Source organism: Heterocephalus glaber, unplaced genomic scaffold (genome assembly GCF_053883595.1).
Source record: "Heterocephalus glaber isolate CG9 unplaced genomic scaffold, H.glaber_assembly_v1.0 deba00000122, whole genome shotgun sequence".
Lineage (NCBI taxonomy): Eukaryota > Metazoa > Chordata > Mammalia > Rodentia > Bathyergidae > Heterocephalus > Heterocephalus glaber.
Window position 1 is genome coordinate 61053805 of NW_028258138.1, and position 26579 is coordinate 61080383.

Sequence of the window (26579 nt, forward strand, 5' to 3'; positions counted from 1 at the left end):
AGGGACCATGAGAAATCAATCCAGCAGCTGCTAGATGATGCAAAGAAGAATAACATAAAACTGATAGGAGTCCACGAAAAAGCAGGAGAAAGTGCAATTGACATAAAAAAAACTGTTCACAGAAGTAATAGTAGAAAACTTTCCAGACAGAGGTAGAGAATTGGATATACAGGTAAGTGAGGCATATAGAACTTCAGCAATCACAACAATCACAATTTGATAAATGACAGATAACACTGTAGGCCATAAACATACACCATAAGGAAATGATGGTGTAAGTCATTAGTTAGAGTACCTTGGCCTCTATGCAGAGGCTTTGATTCACCAGCCTGGACAACTAGTTTTCAAAGTAGGAGCAATGTCTACAGTATCATTTCTGACATTGCAAACAATGAGTGAGGAACTCATTTTTTTTTCTTTTTTGGTACCAGGGATTGAACTTGGGACCTTGTGCTTGCGAGGCAGGTGGAAGAACCACTGAGCTATGAGGAATGCATTTTTATTAATAAATTACACCCTCAGGAGTTAGAGCCAACACCTTAGTATAAAAATGTTCAAGTTATATCAGTCAAAACTGTGTGTTTATTTTAGAAGGTGCTAAATGGATGAAATGGAAACAGCAATGCTTCCCCTAATGTGATTGATCTTACCATGTTTACAGCTATCAAGACCTAAAACACTTCATGTGTTTGAACTGAACATTGATGAGCACACTTACCAAAAAAAAATCTACACCTAGCCATATAATATGCAAGATCCCAGAAACCCAAGAGAAGAACAAAGTCCTACAAGCAGTTAGAGAAAAGAAACAAATCACCTACAAAGGAAAGCCCATCAGAATCACAGCAGACTTCTCAACACAAACCCTCAAGTCCAGGAGACCATGGAATGAAGTATTTCAACCCAACCTACACTGTTGTATCCTGCAAACTTATCTTTCAAAAATCAATGGGGAAATTAAATACTTCCACGACAAAGAACACCTGAGAAATTTCATGAACACCACATGAGCACTCCAAACAATTCTAAACAAAATCCTAGAAAAAGACTATGAAGGTGACAACTCCATGAGGCCCAACAGAGGGAAGCCACAAGAGAAGGCAAGAAACTAAAGGGAAAGGGGGAAAAATAAAAAAAATGAGCATCAACAGTAAAACATCATGACAAGAATGAGTCAGTGTCTATCAATTATAACCATCAATGTTAATGGCCTCAATTCACCAATCAAGAGACATAGACTGGCAGAATGGATTAAGAAGCAAAATCCAACAATATGCTCTATATAAGAAACACACCTAAAAAAATAAAAAAATAAAAAAAAAGAAACACACCTAACTCAAAAAGAAATCCATAGACTGAAAGTAAAAGGATGGAAAACAGTTCTCCACATGACAGGAACCCGGAAAAGAGCAGGGGTAGCAATCTTATTTGCAGAAAAAGTAGATTTCAAACAAAAACTAATTAAGAGAGACAAAGATAGTCACTACACCATTGTGAAGGGAACAATCCAAGAGGAAGAGATGATAATCCTAAATATATATGCACTAAATATGAATGCCCCCAACTGTACAAAACAAATATTAATGAACATGAAAAACCAAATAAGCACTAATACAATTGTAGTGGGGGAACCCAATATCCCAGCATCACAAATAGACAGATCATCTAGACAAAAATTTTTTTAAAAATTCTAGAACTGAACCAAGCCATTGAACAAATGGACAAAATAGATGTTTACAGGGAGTTCCACCTCACAAAATCAGAATACACACTCTTTTTGGCTACACGTGGGTCATTCTCCAAAATAGACCACATGCCAGCTCATAGGACATGTTTAAGTAAATGTAAAAGAATTGAAGTTACCCCCTGTATATTATCAGACCATAGTCCAATAAAATTGGAGATCAATAGCAAAAGAAACTGGAAAACCCCCACAAAGACATGGAAATTGAATAACACCCTTCTGAACAACCAATGGGTTACAGAGGAAAATGAAGAAATTAGTTTCTACCAGTAAATGATAATGCCAGTACAACATACAGGAATCTATGGGACACAATGAAAGCAGTTCTAAGAGGGAAATTCATAGAAGTGAATGCCCACATGAGGAAAACAGAGAGAGCTCCAACAACCTAATGCAGAACCTCAAGCTCCTAGAAAAAGAAGAGCATAACAAACCCAAAGCTTGTACAAGAGAGGAAATTATAAAGAGCAGAGCAGAAATCAATGCAGTGGACACTAAGAGAATGATACAAAAAAAAATCAATGAATGAAAGAGTTGGCTTTTCAAAAGAATAAATTAAGTGGATAAACCTTTACCTAAGCTTATCAAAAAAAAAAAAAAAAAGGAAAGAAAAGGCTCAAATTCATGCAATTAAGAATGAAAAAGGTGAAGTCACAGCAGATCCAGCAAAAATCTATAGGATCATCAATACCTACTTTGAGAAGCTCTACTCTAATAAAATGGAAAACACAGAAGAAATAGACAAATTCCTAGGTACATATGAATTGCCAATGTTAAATGAAGATATAGAAATTCTAAACACCCCAATTACAATGAGTGAAATTGAAAATGTAATAAAAAATTTACAAACAAAGAAAATCCCAGGTCCTGATGGCTTCACTACTGATTTCTACATGACATTTAAAGAAGAATTATCACCATTACTCTTTAAATTCATCAGTGAAATTGAAAGGGAAGCAATACTTCCAAATTCATTCCTGGAAGCAAGTGTTACTTTGATTCCAGAACCAGGGAAAGACCCAACACAAAAAGAGAACTACAGGCCAATCTCCCTAATTAACATTGATGCGAAAATCCTCAATAAGATACTGGCAAACAGAATATAGAGGGTCATCAAGAAGATCATACACCCTGACCAAGTTGGATTTATCCCAGGGATGCAAGGATGGTTCAACATACATAAATCAATAAATGTAATACAGAGCCAAGGACAAAAATCATATGATCATCTGAATAGATGCAGGAAAAGCATTCAGCAAAATCCAGCACCCATTCATGATAAAAACCCTATAGAAAATTGGACTGGAAGGTCTTTCTCTCATCCTGATTAAGGCTATCTATAAAAAACAGCCAACATCATACTCAATCATCAAAAACTGAAAATTTTCACACTAAAATCAGGAACAAGACAAGGATGCCCACTATCACCACTCATGTTCAATATAGTTCTGGAAACATTAGCCACAGCAATTAGAAATAAGAAATAAAAGAAATAAATATAGGAAAGGAAGAAGTTCAATTGTCATTATTTTCTGATGATATAATACTTTACATAGAAGTCCAAAAAACTCTGCTAAAAGACTACTGGACTTAATTGACAAATTCAGTAGAGTTGCTAGGTTGACACTCAAAAAACAATAACCTTCTTGTATACAAATAGCAGAATCACTGAGAGAGAAATTAGAGAAACAATTCCTTTTACAATATCATCCAAAAAAATAAAATATCTAGGAATCAGTCTAACAAAGGAAGCAAAAGAACGCTACACTGAAAACTACAGCACTCTGAAAGAAGAGATCAAAGAGGATATAAGAAAATGGAAAGACATCCCTTGTTCCTGGGTAGGGAGAACCAATATAGTGAAAATGGTCATACTTCTAAAACTGCTATATAGATTTAATGCAATGCCGATTGAAATTCCAACAATATGTTTCACATATCTAGAGAAAACCATCCAAACATTCATTTGGAACCAAAAGAGACCTAGAATAGCAAAAGCAATTCTAGGCAACAGAGACATGGCAGGTGGTATCAAAGTCCCCAACTTGAAATTATACTACAAAGCTACTGTGATAAAAACAGCCTGGTACTGTCAAAGAAACAAACCTGGGGATCAGTGGAGTAAATTAGAAGATGCAGAAACAACTGCAGACATACTCAGCCACCTCATCTTTGACAAAGGAGCCAACCACCCTCACTAGAGGAAAGATAGCCTCTTTAATAAATGATGTTGGAAAAGCATCCAACAGGATTTCAACCTGCCAAAGATTAAAACTAGACCCCTATCTGTCACCATGCACTCAGTTAAGATCACAGTGGATTAAAGATCTAAATATTAAAACAGAAACACTAAACTTGCTGGAAGATAAGTTAGGTAGAACTCTTGAAGACATTGGCATGGAAAAGGCTTTATGAACAAAACCTCAGTAGCATGGGAACTAGCACAAAGAATCAACAAGTGTGATCTCATCTTATTAAAAAGCTTCTGCACTGCAGAAGAAACCACCAACAGAGCTAAGAGATAACATACAATGTGGGAAAAAATTTTTAGCAGCTGTACCTCAGACAAATTTCTACTATCTATAATATATAAAGAACTGAATAAAATCAGACGCCCCCAAATTTAAAGACCCAATTCAAAAACTGGCATCTGAAATGGACAGACATTTCTCAGACAAAGAAGTAAAAGCAGCTAATAAACATGCAAAAAAAGATGTTCAACATCACTGGTCATTCAAGAGATGCAGATGAAAACAACACTGAGATCCCCACCTCACCCCAGAAATAATGGCTCTTGTAAAGAATTCATCCAATAACAAATGCTGGCGGGGGTGTGGGGAGAAAGAAACCCTTCTCCATTGTTGGTGGGAGTGCAGACTGGTGCAACCACTGTGGAAATCAGTATGGAGATACCTCAAAGAACTAGGACTGCAGGTCCCATTTGACCCAGCTATTCCTCTGCTAGGTATCTTCCCAAAAGAATTAAAAGAATCATACCACAGCAATATATGTGCACCCATGTTTATAGCGGCATAGTTTGTAATAGCTAAAGCTTGCAAACACCCCAAGTGCCCGTCAGCTGGAAACTGGATAAAGAAGATGTGGGGTTTTTTTATATAAAATGGAATACTACTCAGCCATAAATTACGAGAAACTAGAGATATTTATAGCTAAATGGATGCACATTGAGGCCCTGCTCTTAAGTGAAATAAATAGGACAGACATGTTTAAATACCAAATAGTTTCTCTAGTGTGAGAAACTGAAAGTGTAATTAAGGATTAAAATGATAAAAATGAATAATTGATAATTTGAAATAGGAAGAAAAGTTCCAAAGTGGTAGAGTAAGTGGGAGGGAAGGGAAAGGAAAAACTATGAGCAAAGGAAAAAATGAAAGAAAGTCTTTGTAAATAGGGAAGGATGGAGGGGGTAAAGGGATCACAGGGAATGAGGAAAAAATAAGAACCAAGTACATCATGTACAGATACAAGTACCCAATGATAAATGAAGACATATAGTACACCTAAAATGTACCAATAAAAGAATTTAGGCCAAAAAAACATTTTGAATTTTCTTCAAGTATTTTGTTATTGATTCTCATTAATTCTTTTATGGAAATGATTTCAAAAAATATCTGTAGAATGTTAGTACTTTTAGACATATTGAGACTTTTTTATGATGCAGATTATGGTCTGTTTTATTGAGTGTCCCATGTATACTGATAAAAATGTATATTCTGCTGTTGTTGCACACAGTATTCTATAAATTTCAATTACATCAAGTTAGCTGAGAGCAATAAGTCCTTTAAATACACACTGATTCTCCTCTTAATCCAGTTAGTTAATGAGAAAAGACTGTTAGTTCCAAACATATTTTTTAATATATCTGTACCTCTTAATGAAGCTCTAGTGGTTAAGATAATAGTAGTTTCTCCTTAGTAATTTCTGTTTCTCCAATAGCTGTTCTTTGATCTCTACATACTCCACTCAGTGCAGGTTTATGTTAGTTGAGTCTCCCTCTTTATTACCTTGCTGCACAAATTCCAGTCACTTCAACTTACCTGAATGCTGAACTCTGAATGCTCAGAAACACCTTTTGATCTTAGATTTTTCTCTCCTCAGGTCGGTAGAAAAGCCAGGACTATCAGAGGATCACCTGTGTATGCGATTACATATATGTGTATTTTCTCATTCTCTGGGACCACCGCTTTGGGCAGTACAGTTATCTGGTGTCCAAACACTGTTGTTTCATGTATTTTGTCCAGTTTTCTAGTAGTTTATGGCAAGATGGCTACTCTGGTATTAATTTTTTGTCATAAGTGGAAGCAGAAGTAAAAGTTTCACTTGTCAATATTAGGACAAGATATATTGATAGAGTAAAACCTTTTAAAATGCCTTGTGGAAGAGATGGAAGGAGGTGAGAAGGAGGAGAGAGAAAGGGGACTAAAAAAGATTAAGATGTGTTGTGTACATGTACTAACTCTCGTGATCATTATGTACTATAATCTATGATTGAAATGTACTATATACAAGTACTAATAAAAAAATAAAATAAGTAGAATGCCTTCTGGAAGCATAATTAGTAGAGACAGAAAATACCAGGGAACACACAGCATCTTGTACTGAATAGAATGGAAGGCTGTAGATCATGGAACAAGGATTCAGCTCAGGTTTTTCTGTAACACAGTAATCCAGAAACCTCTACTTGGGGCCCTTTGAAAAGTAACTTCAACCTGAGTCATAGATACTACCCTGAAACTCTGATTGGATAGTTAAAAAAAAAAGGAGGAAAATGATCCAATGATCAATAGTGAAATCAAAAGGATAACAGAAGTACAGATAGAAGTGAACTAAAAATAAAAGCATAGTACAAAATGTTGTATTATCAAGGGCTCAGACTTTCTTGACAGGAATAAGGTGGCACTAAAGAGAATGAACAAAATTCCACATATAATCAAAGCAATTAAATACTATATTCATTATTCATGCATTCTTTGTAATATTTGATCTTTTCATAAAAAATAATGAACATACATTATTAAAATATTTAGATAAGACTGGTGGGCTGTAAGTGGCAGTAGACAGTTACCCAGGAATGCAACAAGGGAAGCCTAGCAAGTACTCAAAGTGGGAAGGCCGCAGTGGAGAGCACGCCAGTCACTCAGTGGGTGTGAGGCTGTGTGGTCTTTACAGCTTTAGGACCCAAAAGAAGATGATGGTCCTTCAGCAGGAAGGTGTGAGTTTATCTACCTTGTTAAGCTGAGGTTTTAAGAGGTGAGTTGAAATCCTTGCAGGTGTAAGAGGTGGAAGTCTTAAAATACATTATCTTTTCATTTCTCGTTTAAAGTGAGAGAAGCTTAAACAGGCTTGGATACCAGGTAGAAGGAATCAGTGACCAGCAAAGTAAGAGAAACAGAGAAATGGAAATTTAAGAGCTAGGGAAATCCTTGTAGTTGTGGGAGTGATTTGCTCAAGTGGGAAGGCCAAAAAATTAAATGGGGGAATTAGATAAATCATTATTGTGAACATCAACACCCCCCCAGATGATATCACATGCAGAAGTGCAGAACACAGTAATCTAGGTGCCAAAGTCCTCAATGGGAAGACTCATGATCATAACAGTTGGTATGGTAATAGGAGTTCTGCCTGCAGAAGGTGGATTTCAGGAATAGCAGTTGGAGAGAACATGTTAGGGAAAAGTTTGAGAAGATAGGGACATGTATTTAAAGATCAAAGTTTAAGTTATATAAATCACAATGAATTGGGACAAAAGAGAAGTATGTTTCTCAGGGAAGAAATGCAGAGCTTTGAGAGGATGAAATTATAAAAAGATAGAATACTAAAGAGATTTAAATATAGAAATGGGGTCAGTGGACCTAAATGGAATTCTAGTTTGAGGATTTCCCAGTGTAGGAGCAGAGAGCCTAGTTATGCAATGGTCACTTGAAATGTTACTTCTGTCATCACCGAAAGCACTCCTTTGGGATTTAAAAATATCGTCCCTATGGAAAAAGGGTAAAGTTATAATACATATTAAAAAAGGAAGGTTCTAGTTTATTTATTGGGTAATAGAAGTAAAATGTTTACTAAGATAACAAATCAAACCAGAAAAGCTAGTATTGCTAGTGGCAACTTGGAAGCTAGGAACAAGAGTCTACATCACTTTATTAAATAAAGACAATGAGTATGAATTGTAGTTCAGTAGGAATTACAGCAATGTAGTACATGTTAGTAAGGAAACTGAAGTATTTATTACAAATTCTAAATAGCCTAAGGTTTTCTAAGACAAGATACAAGATCAGGGCCGGAGATTTAGCTCAGTGGTGCTGCCACCTGCCTTGCAAGCATAAGGTCCCAAGTTCAATCCCCTGTACCAAAAAAAAAAAAAAAAAAAAAAAAAGATACAAGAATAATAGAATAGAATATATACCATGTGTCCAGCTATTAAAATATTAACTTTATTCAGCAAATATATATTAAGGACCAAACATGTAAGGTATTATGTATGACTAAGACATTTGAAAGACTGTTGTTACTAATTTCTTAAAAGCATCTATATGGAGTAAAAGATCTTGTTCATTGCTGATGGAAATGGAAATGGTATACTCAGGAAGAATATGTCGCAGTTTCTTACAAAATTAAGACTACCCTCATTGTACAATTCAGCAGTCATACTCTTTGATATTTTTGAAAATTAATTGAAAACCTATGTCCACATAAAATTTGCACACACATGTTTGTAGCTCTTTTATTTATAATTGCTAAACATTGGACGCAGCCAAGATGAGCTTCAGGAGGTAGATGGATAAATAAACTGTTATATATCCAGACAAGAGATGGACTGTCAAGCCATGAAAAGTGGTACATTTAAATATGTGTTACTAAATGAATGAAGCCAATGTGAAAAGGCTACCAACTGAATGACTCAAAGTAAGTAAGTTATATTTTGGCAAAGGCAAAACTATGGAGAGAGTAAAACAGTGGTTTCCCAGGGTTGGCGATGATCTGAAATAGGTGGTACACTGGGTTTTTTGTTTTGATTTTTTTGTTTTTTATTCATTTATTTTATTGATACATTTTGGTATACAATATGCTGACATTCATCATTGGGAATTTGTACCTTTATACACACACACACACACACACACACACATATATATTATATCTTGGTTCTTATTTTTTTCCCATTCCCCTCCCCTCCCTTCAACCCCTTCACCCCTCCCTATTTACAAAGACTTTGTTTCCATTTCTAATATTTATCCCTTTCCCTTCTTTCCTTTCCCCTACCCTTCCCACTTGTCCTTTCCCTTTGGAACTTTTCTTCCTATTTCACCTTATGAAAACTTCTATGATTCTGCAGTGGTGGATCCATGTAATTATACATTTGTTAAACCTGATACAGGTTGCAACATCAGGAGCAAACTGCAATGTAAACTGAATTTCCGGTGATAATGCTTTATGGAAAGGCTCATCTGTAACAAATGCAACCCTGTGATGCCAGGTGGTGATGGTGAGGAGGGGGTAGGAAGTGTCTTGTGTGCGTTGGAGAGGATAGGGATGGCAGGTAAAACTCTTCATATTTTCTGCTCAGCTTTTCTATGAACCTAAAACAGTACTAAAAACTTACGTTTATTAATTAGAAAGAAAAGCTAATAAATTTCAACATTTCATTTTAACATTAGAAAATGTACAGGCTACTGTGAGGTGTAGTGATTTAATGATGAAGATTTAAAAGAGGAGATAAAGGGAGTTTACCTGCTCACTTATGGTCCAGTTAGTGTACAGAAAGATTGTAGGTATAAAAACTCTCTTGTCCTTTATTGTCAAAGTACCACTTCTGGCTATTCTAACAAGTCCTCTTCCTCCTCCCCTTTCTCCTCCTCCTCTTTCCTCCTCTTCCTCCTCTTCTTTCTTCTTCTTTCTCCTCCTTTTTTCTCCTTCTTCCTCCTCCTCTTCCTTCATTTCCTTGACAGGGTCTTGCTAAGTTGCTAAATTGCCCACACTCAATCTTGCAATCCTCCTGCCTTAGCCTCCCAGAGTGCTAAGCTTACAAGCATTACACCACCATGCCTGAATATATTGCTATTTTTCCTTCCTTCCTTCCTTCCTTCCTTCCTTCCTTCCCTCCTTCCCTCCTTCCTTCCTTCCTTGCTCTCTTCTCTCTCTGCTCTTCTTCCTTCCTTCCCTCCCTCCTTCCCTCCTTCCTTCCTCCCTTTCTCTCTTCTCTCTCTGCTCTTCTTCCTTCCCTTTTCTTTCCTTCCTTTCTTTCCTCCAACCATGAGAAAAAGATAGCAGTCCCATTGTTATTCATAAAGCCTAAGGCTCATTGACATCTGTATTCAAACAAAATAAATTTGGGTAACCCATGCAGTTCCCTAATATAATTAATTTAATACAGGTTATATTACTACTCATGGCCCTGCATCATGGCTACCAAGGACTTAAAGATTGTTACCATGTTTCACTGATGATGACCAAGAGTTCAGGAAGAGATGAATGATAAATCATTTTTTAGTCATGTTAAATTTAGGATTTGGTATTTTACAGAGTAAACGTGGAACAGCACATCTTCCAGCCACATCTTTCCTTGAACTCTTGAGGCCACAATCTCTGCATTCCTAGAGTACAGCTCTCTTTCAGGGCTGACCATACCACTGCTGTACACTCACACTGCCACTGATTGGGAGGGATAAGCAAGGGCTACATGTGGACAGCTTTTATCATTGCCATCAGAGGTTGTTCAAGACTGCTGTTCCAGCCAGATATAGTGGTGCACACTTGTAATCCCAGCACTTGGGAACTGAGGCAGGAAGATCACCACAAGTTCGAGGCCAGCCTGGGCTACATAGTGAGTCCAAAGCCAGCCTGAACTATCAGTGAGACCCTATCTCAAAAAACATTTTTTAAAAAGATTGCCATTCCAATTTCCTTTATCTTGCCTACATGATTGGACCATTAAATAAGGACTGGAAACAACCATCAGAAATCTTTTGTTGCCCTCCACTTGGTACATTCTATATATATTTTTTGGAAGCTGAAAGTTGCTTAGAATATCATCATTTAAATTGTTTTTCCCTTCTACAAAAATGTCAGAGTTGGAAATTAAGTTAGACTATTAGACTTTGGGAATACAGAAGAAAACAGTGAACAGATGTGGCCTGTCTTTGTCAGAGGTTCCTTTGTGCTCATAAAAGTTTAGTGATTATGATGGCCTTTACTGACTTGATCTTCTAAAAATCAACACAAATAGTTTAGGTTTCATTGTTGCAATATAAAAGACATGAATTGGGAGAAGTGAGTTTGTAAATAAGAGATCTTTGTTAAAGGCATCCAGAAACTGCTTTAGATACAATGGATTAGCTCCAGTGGCATAAAAAAACCCATATTCACCCTCTCTACAGAGAAGTTTAATAGCTTCTCCATCTCTTATCAAATTAAACTCAGCTATGAGTGATGCAGAATCTTTTCTTAATTATCTATATTAAAGTAGAAAGGAAACAACTACAAGGGCAATCTATAACAGCAAAGAAATGTAAGAAAATGCTAATTTTCATCTAAGGTATTTCTTCCAAGTCTATTTTTCTTGAACTAAGACCAGTCACATATTGTGTGTGACCTAGACCAAAGTGAAAATTCAAAGACCCCTTGTTCAAAAATTGAGAATGTCAGGCTAGGGATTTAGCCCAGTGGTACCACACCTGCCTTGAAAGGGCAAGTCCTGAGTTTGATCTCTGGTACCCCCCACTCCAAAAAATTAAGAATGTCAATATGGTGATTTTAGGTGCCTAGCCTGAGGTGAGTAGGAGGCTTGCCTTTGCCGGAATGTGACCTCTATGCACCTGCCCGATGTGCAAAATCCTGACAGAGTGCACAATCCTGCCCCTGGACTTTCTGGAACCAGTACTTTGGCCCTGCTGTGGTGGAGGGTGGGAGCCATTGCTAAAGAGGGGTGCCAAGAGAGACCCAGGCACCAGGATGCTGAAGAGGACAACTAGTCATGTGAAAAGTACCCTAGAATCATCCTGAATATGGCAGGGACAAGAAAATTGTCATATAATTTGTCATATGGATAATGGTCACATAGGGATATCAAGAATTGATGATAATTTAGATTCTAATCAACTCATTAACTTCCGACTTCTTGTAATTGTAGAACCCCAGGCCAGGACATGGGTATAGCACCTGGCTTAGTCCATTTGAGATGGTATAGCAAAATACTATAAACTGGTTAGCTTATATTTCTCCTCATTGTGAATGTAGAGATCAAGGAGCTTGCAGATTCAGTGTCTGGTGGGGTATCTTCTTGGGATGACAATTTTTCTCTGGAAACTTACATGGTAGAAGGTGAACTCCTGATCTCTTTAGCCCCTACAAGGGAATGAATCCCATTTATGAGGGCCCTCCACTTGTGACATACCCCCCACCCCAAAGTCATATTTCCCAGTGCCCTCACTCTGAAGATTCGGTCTCAACACAAATTTAGGTGCCACAAACATTCAGGTCTTAGTAATAGCTAGGGCTTACTATTTGCTGGAGTTGAAAACCATAGACCCAAGTGACTGTAAAACAAGACATACCATGATGTGTACTATAATAGAGGAACCACTAAGAGCAGTAGGACAACTGTGAGTAAAAGATTATAACTTTGGCAGAGAATGTGGAGAGCCATTCTGGTAAGAAGATGACTTTTTTCAGGCCATGGTGGATGGGTAGTATTTTAACTCAGAGGTTAAAGGGCAAAACTTCCAGACCAAAGTGAGGGCAGGAGCAAAGACAGTGAAATACAAAGCATATGGACAGATGTGCCCACACACTGGGACACTCAGGCAAGCTTTGCATTCATGCATTATGTTTACTGAACACCTATTATCTAGGAACTGAGCTAGAAGCAAGGATTTGGAATCAGCAAATCCATGTTTGAAACATAATCTCCAATTTACCAACTTTGTGTTAGAGACAGGTTACTTAACCCCTCTGAACCTCAGATTTAGTCATCTATAAATAAGAGATACCAGTTTTGTAGAATTATTTATAAGGATTAAATGAAGTAATATGTATAAGTGTTCTAAACAGAACTCTCAGTCTAGTGAGGCAGACAAGTAAAGAAATAATTGTGATAAAAGACACTATGAAAGCTGCCTCTGCCTGAGGGTGTTGGCAAGACTTCCCAAAAGATATCATATTTGAAGTCAAGATCTGAAGTGTTTAAAGTGTGTGTTTGAAAGGCAGAAGGAAGTTGAGAAAGATTCTTCTGAGGTTAGAAAGTGGTGAATCCCTTTATTATCTGGGGGGGGGGGTGGCAGGGGATGAGAGAGTAACAAGCAGGAAGATAAGAATGACCATATAAATGTCCACAGGTAGACAAAGCTTCATTGCCACCCCAAAGCACTCTTCCCTTATTCAAGATATCAGACTTTTGCAATGAAAAAAGGTGGAAGACTGTCTGTGCTGAGCTCGCAACATATAAACAATTTTTCATGAGAGCTTCTGCAGCAGACGTGCTGTATTGTTTTTTGTTGTTGTTGTTGTTGTTTCTTTGTTTGTTTTGGGGGTTTTTTTTTGGTAAAAGACATTTAGAACCAAGAAGGGGAAAGACACAGGGAGGGAGAAAGGGATGGAGAAAGAGAGGGGGAAAGACAGCCAGCCAAACAGGCAGACATGGGGTGAGAGAGAAGAAATATGCAGTTGTTTCTTTCATCTGCCCGTGGAAAATCAGTTTGCTTAATCAGTAGACATTTAACACGATATGATTGGTTCTTTTAAGAACAGGAGTCTTGCTGGTGTTAGTTGTTATGTTTCACTATGTGCTTGATGGTTTAAACTGCTTGTCTTTTTATATCTTCTACCAGACTGAACACTTGCCTCTGCAGACTCAATTCAAAGAAAGAGATATCGGCAATCTTCTCCCCTCTGTAAGTAACATGGTCACATTGTTTCAGCTCAGGAGGAGCTGTGGGCTAACATGTTTATTAAAATATGATTAGATGTCCATAAAAGCTCATTTTAGATAACTCACTTCTATTTTAGTGTGCTATCATTTGGTAAAGTCCTTGAGCTTACTTACTCTTAGGAGTATTCCAAGAATTAAGTCTAAGAAATCTCAGAAGTAACCAAGTTTTATGAAACCAATAAGCAGTCAGGGGGTGTCAATACCAGAGATAATACAGAGCGTCAGGGGGAATTAATTCTGTGTGTCAGCTGTGGCCCAAAGTCAACCCAGTCAAAAAGGTCAAGATGAGAGAATATTTTGGCAGCATTTCTTACTCTGTTTTGTCAGGTATATAATGGACACATGCCAGTTCATTTTGCTTTCCTTTATTAATTCCACAGTGCAGAATCTTGAGTTTTCTTTTGTTGTGTTTGCTCAATTCCTTGTATATCTCACCTAATCAGCTCAGTCTTGGACATTGCTTGAGAGATTTCTGAAGTTCACAGCCTTGTTCTTCTCCAGTTTACCTTAGCTGATACTAACTCCAAATTCCAAAACCTGAAATTGATCACAGTTCCCATTAGTTGCAGTTTTATATTTAGGAGCCACCACCATTCTTACTCAATAAATGACTGGAAAATGACAAGTTGTTGAACTTTACCTTGCCATTCAATTCCTTGTCGAGTAATAAATCAGGGACACAAACTTTAATGCATTCTATTTTTTGCCTGTTTTTACCAAAGTGCTGAAAAATGCAAACAGCTGCTCTGCTAATGTAAGCAATGTTTGAATTTTCAGAATGGACTAAGTAGCAGGAGATTTGACTATGAAGATGAGAACTCAGTGGGAGAAGATGGAATTCAGCAGATGTACCCCCTTTACAATCAGATGTGCTATGAAGACCTGAGCACTGGCAAACATCTAAGCACCGACCCTGAGAAAGTCTACATTAACCCACGAGAACATTATGTGTGATTTTTTTCATTTTCCAATGGGTGTTCTAACAAATGTTTAGTCTTAGATTGGGGAGAGAAAACTGAGGCCAATAGTTATTTTACTCCCTCTCATATAACAGTCCCAATCTAAGTGTATTAAAAGTCTTGATGAATGGCTTGGAGCTAATAGCAGATTTCTTTCCTTCATTAGGGGTTTCTTAACACCACCAGCTGTGTTTGTGAACTTGACTGTCGTTTTGTGTGTATCTGTGATGCTGGTGTTTAACTACTAACATTTGGCCTATGATGGAATGTTCATTTGAAAGTACAGCATCTGCCTGTGATGACTGCAGTGATTCTCCAGAAAGAAAGGCCCCAGCTGGTAGTGTTAACCTCACTGGGTCTCAGGCAGCCAGCCTGTTCCTCTGTAACTCAAACGTAGAAAAATGAGTTCTGAATCTATTTCACTAGTTGTTTAGCCAGAATTTAGATTTCCCCAACATGCAGAATACAATTATAGTACCTGTGTGCAAACAGAGGCTCAAGGAAAGAGACAAAGTTGGCTTTTCATCCAGAACGACCACAAAAAACATTTTAAACTGTCAAAACTGCCCATTGCTTTCAACTCTCACATTATTATATAAGGTCCCGAGGGACCCACCATCCTTCCTGTTTCCTCCCCACTCATAACCAGCTGTGGGTAATCCAGGTTCAGCTCTTGCTCTGCCATTGTTCCCATAACCCTGTTGTTTACCTCCAGATTCACCTGCATCCTACCTATTAAGTTCTAAAAGCCCCACCTAAATGGTGTATAGCCCTGCCCCTCTCTCCTCTAGTGCAAGCTCAGTTTTCACTTCTGAAATTTCTTTCAAATTAATCTCAGTCTACACAAGCATTAGCCACCCTTCTGCATTCTTCATACTACTTATCTTCCATGTTTTATCTACCTCAGAAAAGACTACTGGAAAATTGCCATGAAATAACTCCTGCTCTTAAAAGCCAGGTGGAACATTTGAAAAAAAAATTTAAAAGCTATTTCAGTATGCAATGTATGCTAAACTGACATGTCCTATGTTTTTCCTTCCCTACTTTACTTGGTCAAGAGTGAAGAGATGCCAAAAAGTAAGTAATACAGTGACTTTTCTATCAGAGTATCCCACAACACATTGATGTCTGCAAACGTCTGCCTTGAGAGTTCTCATCTCCTTTTGTCAACTTTCATTGCTGAAATTGACAGTAGTAATTACAGTGGGGTGAGCAGAGATGGAAGGATCCCAGGTACACACACAAATGTCAAGTCACTCCCCCTCACATCTTAACACGTAATTTTATTGTGCATTCTGGAAGATGAGGTGTATTGCAGATTTTTTAAAAAACCACAAGCTTATGTATTAAGAAAGATGGCATAAGCACTGAAATAAATGGAATAGGACATGTTTCCAAGCTACAGGGGAAAGAATATTAACATAGATTTATAATGAGATGCCAAAGACACTTTATGATTCATGTTATGCTGACTTTAGATCTTGTTTGTTTTCTTTTTCTACTTCCCATGCTTTGTCAGAGAAACTCTACATGTTTTTCTACAATAGTAATACACTCTCCTCCATAACTTGGGTGACCAAGATTTCTGGGAAAAATGATGTTTCAATTCCATCTCAATGCTTTGGCTAGGTAATAAGCAATTTTAAAGGCAATGCCTGTAGAGCATCAAAGAGTAAATTCTAATGACCCTCATTGCTGAATCCCTGAGCTACCTCAGAGTAAGAGTTTACTGCCCTTTGTAGAAAAGATAATCAACTTTATTACTTAGAATGCCATCACTGAGTTAGTGTAACTGAAGGTATAGGAATCTTTGCAATATTTCTCCATTAATAAAATGACTATGGTCAGAGCCCTCCTTAACAGCAAAGTATCTCATAAATAAATTCTGGATGTTATGGAAAGGAGATGGTGGTACCTTGCCTCTAGAAAGCTTTAAAATGTCCTACATTCTGGGAATGGTTTTGAGTGTACTACTGGGAATTAGGTTGTTGAATTAGCTTAACAAAAGCACAGTGGACACAGGGAGAGTAGAGATATCTTCATTTGCACCACAGAAAGGGATTTGGAAGCACTGAATTTCAGAAGCCCTTTGTCCTGTTTCCGATAGCCCTGTGAGGAATCTACTGTCTACGGCTAACATTTCTTGGTTTAGTTATAGAAAAGGAATTTTAGGATGTAGACTCTTCTCATGCAACAAGCTAGTTTGATATTGTCTTTCCCTGTCAGCTATGATATTTCTTGAACAAACTGGTAGATTTTATAGCTATTGGCCCTTTGCATGGGTCATATAACTCTATACTTGCTAGTCCTGGTGTCTCCCCTCTGTTCTCTCTAAAAACCTTGCTAAATAAAGAGGAGCTTTAAAAGGATTTGATCAGCCATCCCCTGAACCAAAAAAATGCCATCCACAATTAGCCTGTAGACCTCTAAATCTGGAGTGTAGACTACTTGACAATGCTGTTTTAATTTTGAAGTTAGACTTTTATAGGTCCATGAGTTAGGCTGAGCTATATGATTCACAGCTGATATTAGATACTCTTTCCATAACTGGTTTACTAAAACACCCCAACAGAAAAAAATCCCTGTAGCATGTACTGCTTTTGGTTGCAGCCTTGGATTCCAAGGGAAAGTGGAAGCATGCTCACCTTAAACACAGGCTTTATTGCCTATTTTGTATGCGGTCCATCCCCAGGACTGCACACCACCCTGACATGAAGTGTCTGCACCACCTAGAATTGACCTGATGGAATGGGTTAGGAATCTTAAATAGTAGTGATGTATTTTCTATGAGGGTTCGCCCTCTGCCTGGCTTTCTTACATGTTCCAAATTTAAAGAAGTCTGGGCTCTAGGAGCACATGATGTGAAATTCTTACCTGTACTAGGCTTCCCTATAACATACAAGTAGCAGTGATTAAAAATATGCTGTAAACTAAATGAACTGGTCCCCTCATTATTTTCTGTGGCCTTACTCAGGAACAAGACAGCTTCTTCATCCTTCTGTTGAAAATGACTTCCTAAGTCATCCTTCATAGCAGTATAAAATTCACAATTTTGTCTGTGATTGTTCAGTCTTTCCCTGCACTATGCTGGTTTCCTGGTACTATTCTTCATGTACAATAGAGCCTGCTTTCAAGCTTCCTATTCCCTGTGGTGCAAAGGATAGACCATTATGCCAGCAATCAAAAGAAAGGTTCAACTTCTGGCTTTGCCCCTTTCTAGCCATAGAAGCTTAGGCAATTCACTTAACCTGTCTAGGGTATCAGTTGTCACCATCCATAAAGCAGAGATTATAATACCTTCCCTGCCAGCCTCTCAGAATTGTGAGAATTAAACAAGGTGATAAGAGATGAGAAATTGTAAGTTCTCTTCAAGTTGACTCTCTTATGTTGCATGTCAAAGCTAAACTTTCAGTGCCCTTGCCAGCATTTAGAGTACTGTAGTGTCCCTGGGGGAGAACCAGGCAGCAACATGGAAATTGCAGTTTGACTTAATTTGAGTACAGCTGAGTGCAGATGGCAAGATACTCTTTTTATTATAATGAACATGTGTCATATGGAAAGCTTCATATCTGAATCTCAGCCTTTTAAGTTTGAAAATATGTTGTTGCTATAACTGGTGGTTGCTCTCATTTTACAAATTACCACTAGTAATAGTTCACATTATTGAGTGGATAGTATGGACAGGATTCTAGGGAAAGCACACTAAGCATATCATCTCACTGAATAGGACCAGACTTCTGTTTAGTCCTATTTTCAGGAGCCCTCACAACATGCAGTGAAAGTCATGCTGACCACTGGTCAGTTGTTTCTTGTTTCAAATCTGCTTTTGATATTAGAAAATAGAATTGTCTTGATTTCCTTTATTTTAAAGCAAAGACATAAAAGGATATATGGAAAAAAAACCTTAAGTGTTAAAAATGAAAGCAAATGCATATGCTCATTTTTACTTTGTGTCTGACCTCTAAATTTTCAGAAGATTCACCTACATTATATTAACCATAGTTATGAAAGCAACCACCTAAATAATCAAAACCACTCTTCCCCACTTGCTTCAATTTCGGTGGGCAGAAACAGCTCTACTAGCCCTTCCTCAGCTTAGCTCTCTGAAATACAACACTCATTGCTCTGTTTGTCTCACCTTTACTGAACTCCCAGAGGTGATAACACTTGTAAAGTGGACAGCTGGAAAAAAGGGTGGCTTGGGTAGAAAGCCAAGAGAAGAGCAGAAGGATGTGAAGTAGACATGTAAGGGTCACCACCGGTGGCTCTGCTCTGTTCTGCTCTTGTTCCTATGCTTCACTGCTGAGCCCTTCCTTCATCACAGGTCATTTACAGACCTTATAGAAGACCCAAGAACTTGCATCCCTATAAAACTAGAAACTAATTTTATGACTGAGCTAATCTTGTGACACCTATTAAAATGTATGGAATCTGAGCATTCACAACCATTAGGTTGTTTTAGTAGCCATCAGTAGATAAAGGTATGTGAGAGTATATGTCTTCTCCTCTTACCCTCACCAGGTGACATTCTGCACTGAACACAGGTCTTAGACCAAGCACTGAGTCATGCATGTATATAAGCAGGCAGGCACCAGAACAGTCATCCAACCGGTCCTGTAAGCTTGAAAACATCCCAACTCTTTCCTATCCTTCTAGACATTGCAGCACCATCCTACCTAAGAGTCCAATAATATTTAAGCAGATTCAACCAGACAACCAATTGAGTATTTGACTTCTGCACTGAATGAGAGGAATCCCAGGTCCACTGGGCTTGCTCATACAAGGGCTGGGGTGCCCTACCCTATTAGAGCCAGTCCACATACCTTTAACATCACTAATTTGACCACAGAAAACATTCACTTATTAACAAAGTTTCTGGTATTGAGCTATAGATAGTTTCAGGGTAACAGTCTCTGAAGTGACCAGGGTTTTTCAAAGGCTACAGCTCTTGGAGGGTGCATTCCTTATAGGGTACTTCACATGTTAACCAACCACTCCTAGTGTATGTATATAGATAGATTAACACAAGTCAAAATAATTTAAAGAATTATACAGCTGTAACATTTTTAAGAACTTCTCAGGTTTTTTCCACTTTTATGCTTGGGTAAAGTCAGCAACTTGCTGAGTAGAATTTTTCTGGCATTAATCCCCAGTGACAGCTTTTTCTTTTTGGGTGTGTGTATGTGTGTAGAAGAGAGAGAGAATATCTTAAAGTTTACCTTGCTAGCTTAAATTTGTAAACTATTTTGTGTATTCTTACTGTATGTCAGTTGTTGTACTAATTGTTCTGCTCTAAGTTTCAGCTTAATTGTAGCTTGCTGAGTAGACTAGACTAAAAGAATATTTTTAAAAATTTAGAAGACACTAAACATCTTTCTGTCATAAATTATCAGTTGGGACCATGCTATAGAAGTTCCCTATGAATCTCAGGGAGAAGCGAAACTATTACTGACAAATAAAAAACATTCTTCAGTCCACTGTTATGAATAAATCCATTGTTATGAATAAATCCATTCCATTGATCACAATCAGATTATCCCAATGTTTGGAAGCTAAGGCTTTGATCTATATCAAATGACATACCTCCCTACATCAGAAAATACTAGTTACATTCCTGTTCTCTAGCTGAGAAGTTTAGAGTTACATACCTGAGTTTCAGAAGAACAGATGTTCTGAGTATCAGCATCATGTAACTGTATGGGAAAGCAACAACTCCATGAACTGGCAATAGGCAGGATACTATCCTCTGAGTCCTCCCATTCTATAGCTGTGCTGCTCACAGTTGTTGCATGCACATGAGTTACATAGAAGACATGTCAGTTGGATCCAAGGAAATACACTCTTGGACTTAAAGTTACTTTTAAATTACAGTTGCCATCCCAAACACTCAATAATCCAAATGCAGCTTTCTCAGATATTTCCATCTTTTGCTTTATATAAGGAGGTGGGCAATTGCCCTCTTGTGGATTTTTCCCTAACACTACCATTTAAAGTTTCTATGATCAGGTCTCCTGTGGCTTGGCAGGATCCTTGGTATTATGACCTACACTGGTTATATTTATTGCCATAGCATGGGACTTAATGGTGAAAGTCAATTAGAGGCAACCTTGAGGGGAAGCCTCCGTGAGAATCCAGAACATCAGATTTGCTACACTGACTAGAACTATGGCTGTTCCTATGACATATGTGTCTGACAGCCATGAAGAAATGTTTTACGTGTCTCCTTTGGAGGTTAATTTTTCTTAATAACTCATAGTGGATCTGTGAAGCCCTGAGTTGCACATGATTTTCCAAGTAAACAGGCATCTTTGTTTTGTTTTCCAATACACTTTCTGATAATGATGAGTTATTTTTTAATCTACCCTAGCATATTGATCAGGCTAAATTAAATTCCTCTCTCTTGTCTTATTGATCCCCAACGTTCGTTATATATTAGAAACAACAGCAGTTTGAACTAAATGCCTACTCTTGTCCACTCTGTACTTCACTTATGTCTTTGTTTTTTCCACATAACCTTGGAAGAATTTATTTCATATATTCTTTTCAGCTGAGCATTTCATACTCAGATGAGTGTTTGTCATCTTTGGTTTCATTGTATACTTGAAATTCCAAGCCCTTTGTCAAAAAAAGAAAAGTTAAGTAGCTGGTATTGCTACTGGATCCCTGGATTATTCCACTTGTCCATCCATAAAAGTTCCTGTTTATCCTCTACCTTCTGTTTCTATTTCTAAGCCAGTGTTTTAAGACATAACATCTGTTCCAGCCTATTCACTCTTTATGTGGTCTTAACCTCTTAACTTCTTTACTACTCAGTTGTATTCCTATAGGTTAGTGCTCTCTATATCATAGGGGCTTATGGGGGAGGGATAAGATGTTAAGGGTTATGTTCAAGAGAGATCCTTCTTTTAAAGTAATTTTATACAAGCCCCTTGGTTTAAAAATGAGAAACTATATACCTATTTTTTCTATTCTTGTTTTGCTATTTTTACTTCTGAAAAGTGATCTCTGTCTGAAGAGTCTTTATTCTGGTTTTAACTTTCCTCTTCTTAACCCTTTTCACACTAAAATCCTTACCTTTTCTGTGTTCTAAACTTTCTGTTTATGGGGCCAAAATTAATTCTCCCACAAAAAATTCCAATATTTTTACTCCTATCATTAAACAAATTAGTGTCCTCTGCTAGAAGAAACATTCCTATAAGAAGCCAAAAGCTAATTAGGTCTCACTCTGTCCCTGGTGAGATCTCCCCTTGTGTCATGGTTCTCCTTGTGTAAACTCAAGTTAATCTGGCTATTTCCTAGCACCTGAGTACTGTGAGTCCTGATTAATACCTGGCGAAAAGCATTTTGCAAATGTCCTGACTAAATAAATACACAGGAGATAATCTGGAGAGGCTTCAGGCAGGAATAGGTCCTCCTGTAGCTCAATTCAGAATGGTAGTCCATTGTTTTCAAGAGAAATGTTTTACTAACTTTTAGGGTTTTTATTAATGAAAATTAGTTTCTAGTCATTTGAACTATTTTATTTTGATGTATAAGAAATGAACAACATGATGTATTTTTGCTTGTCAGAAGTGACCCGTTATATTTTTAAGTGATAGAGCTGCAACATTTGCATAACAGTGTACTTGAGTAAAGAAGATTTAGATGTTACAAAATACAGAAATACAATGATTAGCTTTGAATTTGAGAATGTATTTTAAATAGTAGATTGGCAATATGTTTTTAGGTAGTCTTTATTATTAAGTTACCATAAATTGTATTTTATTTTTGCAGTTTTGAACTATACAGTTCTTTACATATTTCGAATAAAGTTTTATCAACTAAGGTTTTAAAATTTATATTATCAATGAATCAATTATTCAAATACATATAAAAAGTAATAACCTATTTACATGACTATAAAATTCAAGGTTTACAGAACTTCTTCTATGTCAACTATTTCTGTATTTGAGTCCTTTATAAAAATTTTTAAAAGTACTAACAATTACTTTTCAGCTGCATAAAAATGCTTTTAAAACATGGTGTGTTATATATCATTGTAGTAACATATAAAAATTATATAATGCTTTTTTAAAATGAACCTACATTCCAATTAAAGAATGGTTCTTCCTTCATGATTAATCTGTAGTCCTTAGAAATTCCCTTTCATTTAGGAAATTATATCATAACTAAATGGCCATTAAATGCTCTTGATTACCAAAAACAAACAACCAATCACAGTACGTATCTGTGGTAAATTCCTGAATTTTATTTCAGCAGTGCTCTACTGGTCTGTGAAATCCCAAAGTCTAGGAACCACATTTTTTAAAACAACATTTTATTGAGCTATCATAAAAATTTATACTTTTAAGGTATTAAATTTAGTGTTTTCTTCGTATATTTGCTGAGTTGTACGCCCATCACCACAATAAATTCTAAAACATTTTCATCATTGTATTAGTCACATTTCCATCACAGAGAAAACACCCGACATCTGCAATTTAAAGGAGGAGAGGTTTATTTAACCTCATAGTTTGGAGGATTCAGTCCATAGTTGCTTGGTTGCAAGGCAGAAATGGGCATGGTAGAGGGGCATTGGCACTGGAAAGCTGCCTAACCCATGGAAGCCAAGAAACAGTGAGAAAGGGGGGAATCCAGGGACAATAATACAGTCTTCCAGGCCTTATCTCCAACAAGGCCCCACTTAACAGTACACTTAGCTACTGAATTCATTAGTGAATGAATCCTCTGGTGAGTATAGCACCCCATGATCCAACCACCTTACAAAAGCCCCAACTGTGAGCATGAGACTTTTGGGGGATATTTCAGGTTCAAACCATTACAATCACTCTTAAAAGAAACCATGCACATTTAGCAGCCACTCTCTAGCACATCCCTAACAAGTAGTTTTCAGTCACATAAAAATGATTTTAAAATGTGGTGAGTTATATGTCCCTAGCAACCAACATTCTACTTTCTGTCTCTTGGACTAGCCTGTTCAGAATATGTCATATAAATGGAATCATACAATACATGGCCTTTTCTAACTGGCTTCATTCCCTTGGATAATATTTTCAAAGTTCATCTGTATTACAGTACATATCACATCTTCATATTACCAAAGAATATCAGCCAGTAGACATTAGGTTGCTTGCACATTTTATAAATAATTATGATTATGAAAAATACTGCTATGAACATTTGTTTCATTGTATGGTTTTTTTCCCTTGCATGTATACCTGGAAATAGACTGGCTGGATTGTAGCCTAGCCTGAGTTCCAAGCCACCTGGAGCTGACCTACTCAGCCAGCCTTGTTCCAAGACCTGGACCTTCCACTACTTTGTTTTCCCTGATGGGGAGAAGGAGGATGAGGGTGAATGACAAAGAGACACGGAGTCAGTTTAACACCCAGGCAGCCAGGGAGCTAGTACCTCTAGGAGACAGAGGAGCACCTAGTGTCTGGTTCATCTTTCCTTTATTCACCCAAACAAGGGTACAAGCAATCAAAGTAACACAAACTTCATCTGCTTTCCAATATCCACTAGTACATATTCTGGTAAACAACTTAATCTCAGCTGTCTTAAGTTTTCCCTAGAACCTGCAAAATGCAATCACCCCTGAATGCAGCCTTTCTCCTCTGTGCTCACAGAGGAGGCCAATTAGGCCTCAGTTCACCTCTGGTCTCTGACACTGGATCATAGGGCAACTCTGTGGTTTAACCTTTACAGGAAGTGCCAAACCGGTTTTTCCAAAGCTGCTGTACCATTCTCACCAATAGTTTATGAAGGTTCCAAATTCTCCACATTTTCACCAACACTTGTTATTTTCTTTTTATTATATTCATCCTAGTAACTATGAGGTGGTGTCTTATGTTTGTTATTTGAATTTTCCCAGTGGCTGATGTCTGTTTACAACCTTTACACAGGTAAAGACATTCTTAGCTCATGGACCACATAAAAACAGACTGCACACTATATTCTATCCCCAGCTAGCCAACCTCTGACCATAGAATTAGTAAACAAATAAATTAAAATAGGTGTTATAAATACATTCTACATGTTGAAGAATATAGAGGAAGTATAAGCCTGTGAAAAATAGATGTGGAAAATTTTAAAGAATACATGAATAGAGAGCATTGATAAATTGACTTGCTGGATTGAATTAAATAAAACACAAAAACACCTTGATCTCATCATTTGCTGATCCCTGTGGTACACATACTCCCTCCATGGCTCAATTGAAGCTACCAAGGTGACACTGCTGAATCTGAGCCTGGGAAGAGATGTACACAATCAGCACTGGTCAGCTGGTGCCAGCTGCCTCTAGTTCCTCCCTGACATAAACCACCTCTCATTGTGCATGACCTACAGTAATCAGGAAATACAGCAAGCATTTTCAAGGCTGCAGTTGGTCTTCTACAAGCATCCAGTAGTAGAGAGAATGTTACCCCACCCACTGTATTATTAGATTCCTTCAAAAATCCTTTTGCATTTTATCAGTATTTATTATTCTCTCAAATCATAGCCATATGCCCATGGGGCAAAATAAGCATAAATGTCCACACCTGAAAAAATGTAAAAAAAAAAAAGTGTTGGAATAAAGTCAAAACAACAAAGGCAAATATGTTCTGATCTATCTAGAAAACTTTCCAGAAAATACATTTTAGTAGGATGTTGCATATGTGAGAAATGGTCATGTAGACACAAACTGGAATATTCTACACATATGAATGTTTTTTGCAACAGTTTAAATGTTTGAGTCAAAAACAAAAAAAGACAAGAGCCAGGCACAGTGGCACATACTTATGATTCTCACTGCTCAGGAGTCTGAGGCAGGCACTTAACACATTCAAGATCAGCCTGAGCAAAACAAAAAGACCCTGTCTCAAAAATTTTTTAAAGTGCGATGCATGTACCTTGGTAGAAAGCACTTGCCTAACAAGCTTGAGGCATTAGATTCAATCCCCAGGCCTGGGGGAAAAAAGCAGGAGCCAGGGCAGACTTTTCTCCATGATTATATGTGTGCAGATATTTTGCCTGTGAGTTTCTTCTCCCCAGAGGTTTCAAAAAATGCTTGAACTTTAGCTTTCTGTTTCTACCAAAGCATCATAATGCAAGGGATAAGAATTTCCTTTTACTCTTTCTGAAATTGCTGCAAGAAAGTTCTAGAGAAATTAGATGGTGAATCATCCAGAAAATAAGCAGTTCATATCTCAGATTTTAAATATCCTTGGGACACTCTGATCAAATATGTTTCCAAGTTGGTGTTAGTTTATGCGCAAATCTAAGAAGAACCCAGCCTTCTTGTCCAGAGTCCCTAGAACTTCCCTACCTTTCTAAATACTTCCCTTCCTACTGGAGGTAGATTCCAGAGTTCTGTGAGGGACTGATGTTTTTGATCCATATTTGTCAACTCAAAGCAAGAAGCACTTTGCTGAGCAGAAGTGACTATTATGCTACTTTGTTCACAGTAGCAAAGGGTGCTCTTATTACAGATACACATATTTTATACCGAACTCACAATTTGCTGATTCTCCAGTTGAGATTCTGGTCAAACTTGAACAACCTGTGACTTCTCTGTGAACTGTCCTTTTCTTTGCTAAATAAAAAACAAAGACTTTTCTAAAATGCAAAGAACATTGGAGCACAGATGTCCCCTGCTGTGATTCAGCCAGACTTCCTGAATTTTCTGGAATAGTTCTGCTTTCAAAGTCAGCCTTGTTAGCCCTATACCTGTACATGTCAGACTGGGTGTCACGGTGTTGGATTCACCTCAAAGGAAATTCCTATGCCACTCAGCTTCCTGTCGCTATCACAAGATACCTGCAGGACACAATTTAAAAGGAGGAAGGCTTATTTTTGGCTCACAGTTGCAGAGATTTCAGTCTGTGATTGCTCAGCCCCATTGTTTCTGGGCTTGTAGTGAGGCAGAACATCATAGTGGGGAGCA

The 26579-nt window shown here is 37.5% G+C and overlaps 1 protein-coding gene across 2 annotated transcripts in view; it reads left to right on the forward strand.

The window, feature by feature from the left end:
• The window catches only part of Nectin3 (nectin cell adhesion molecule 3), a 134598-nt gene extending 119811 nt beyond the window's left edge, over window positions 1-14787 (forward strand). For both annotated transcript variants that reach the window (XM_004835754.4, XM_087215147.1), the window contains 2 exons: window positions 13591-13653; window positions 14469-14787. In XM_004835754.4, coding sequence (XP_004835811.1) covers window positions 13591-13653; window positions 14469-14645 — 240 coding nt within the window. In that variant the 3' untranslated portion in view covers window positions 14646-14787. The remainder of the gene's footprint in view (window positions 1-13590; window positions 13654-14468) is intronic.
• The last annotated feature ends 11792 nt before the right edge of the window (window positions 14788-26579 follow it).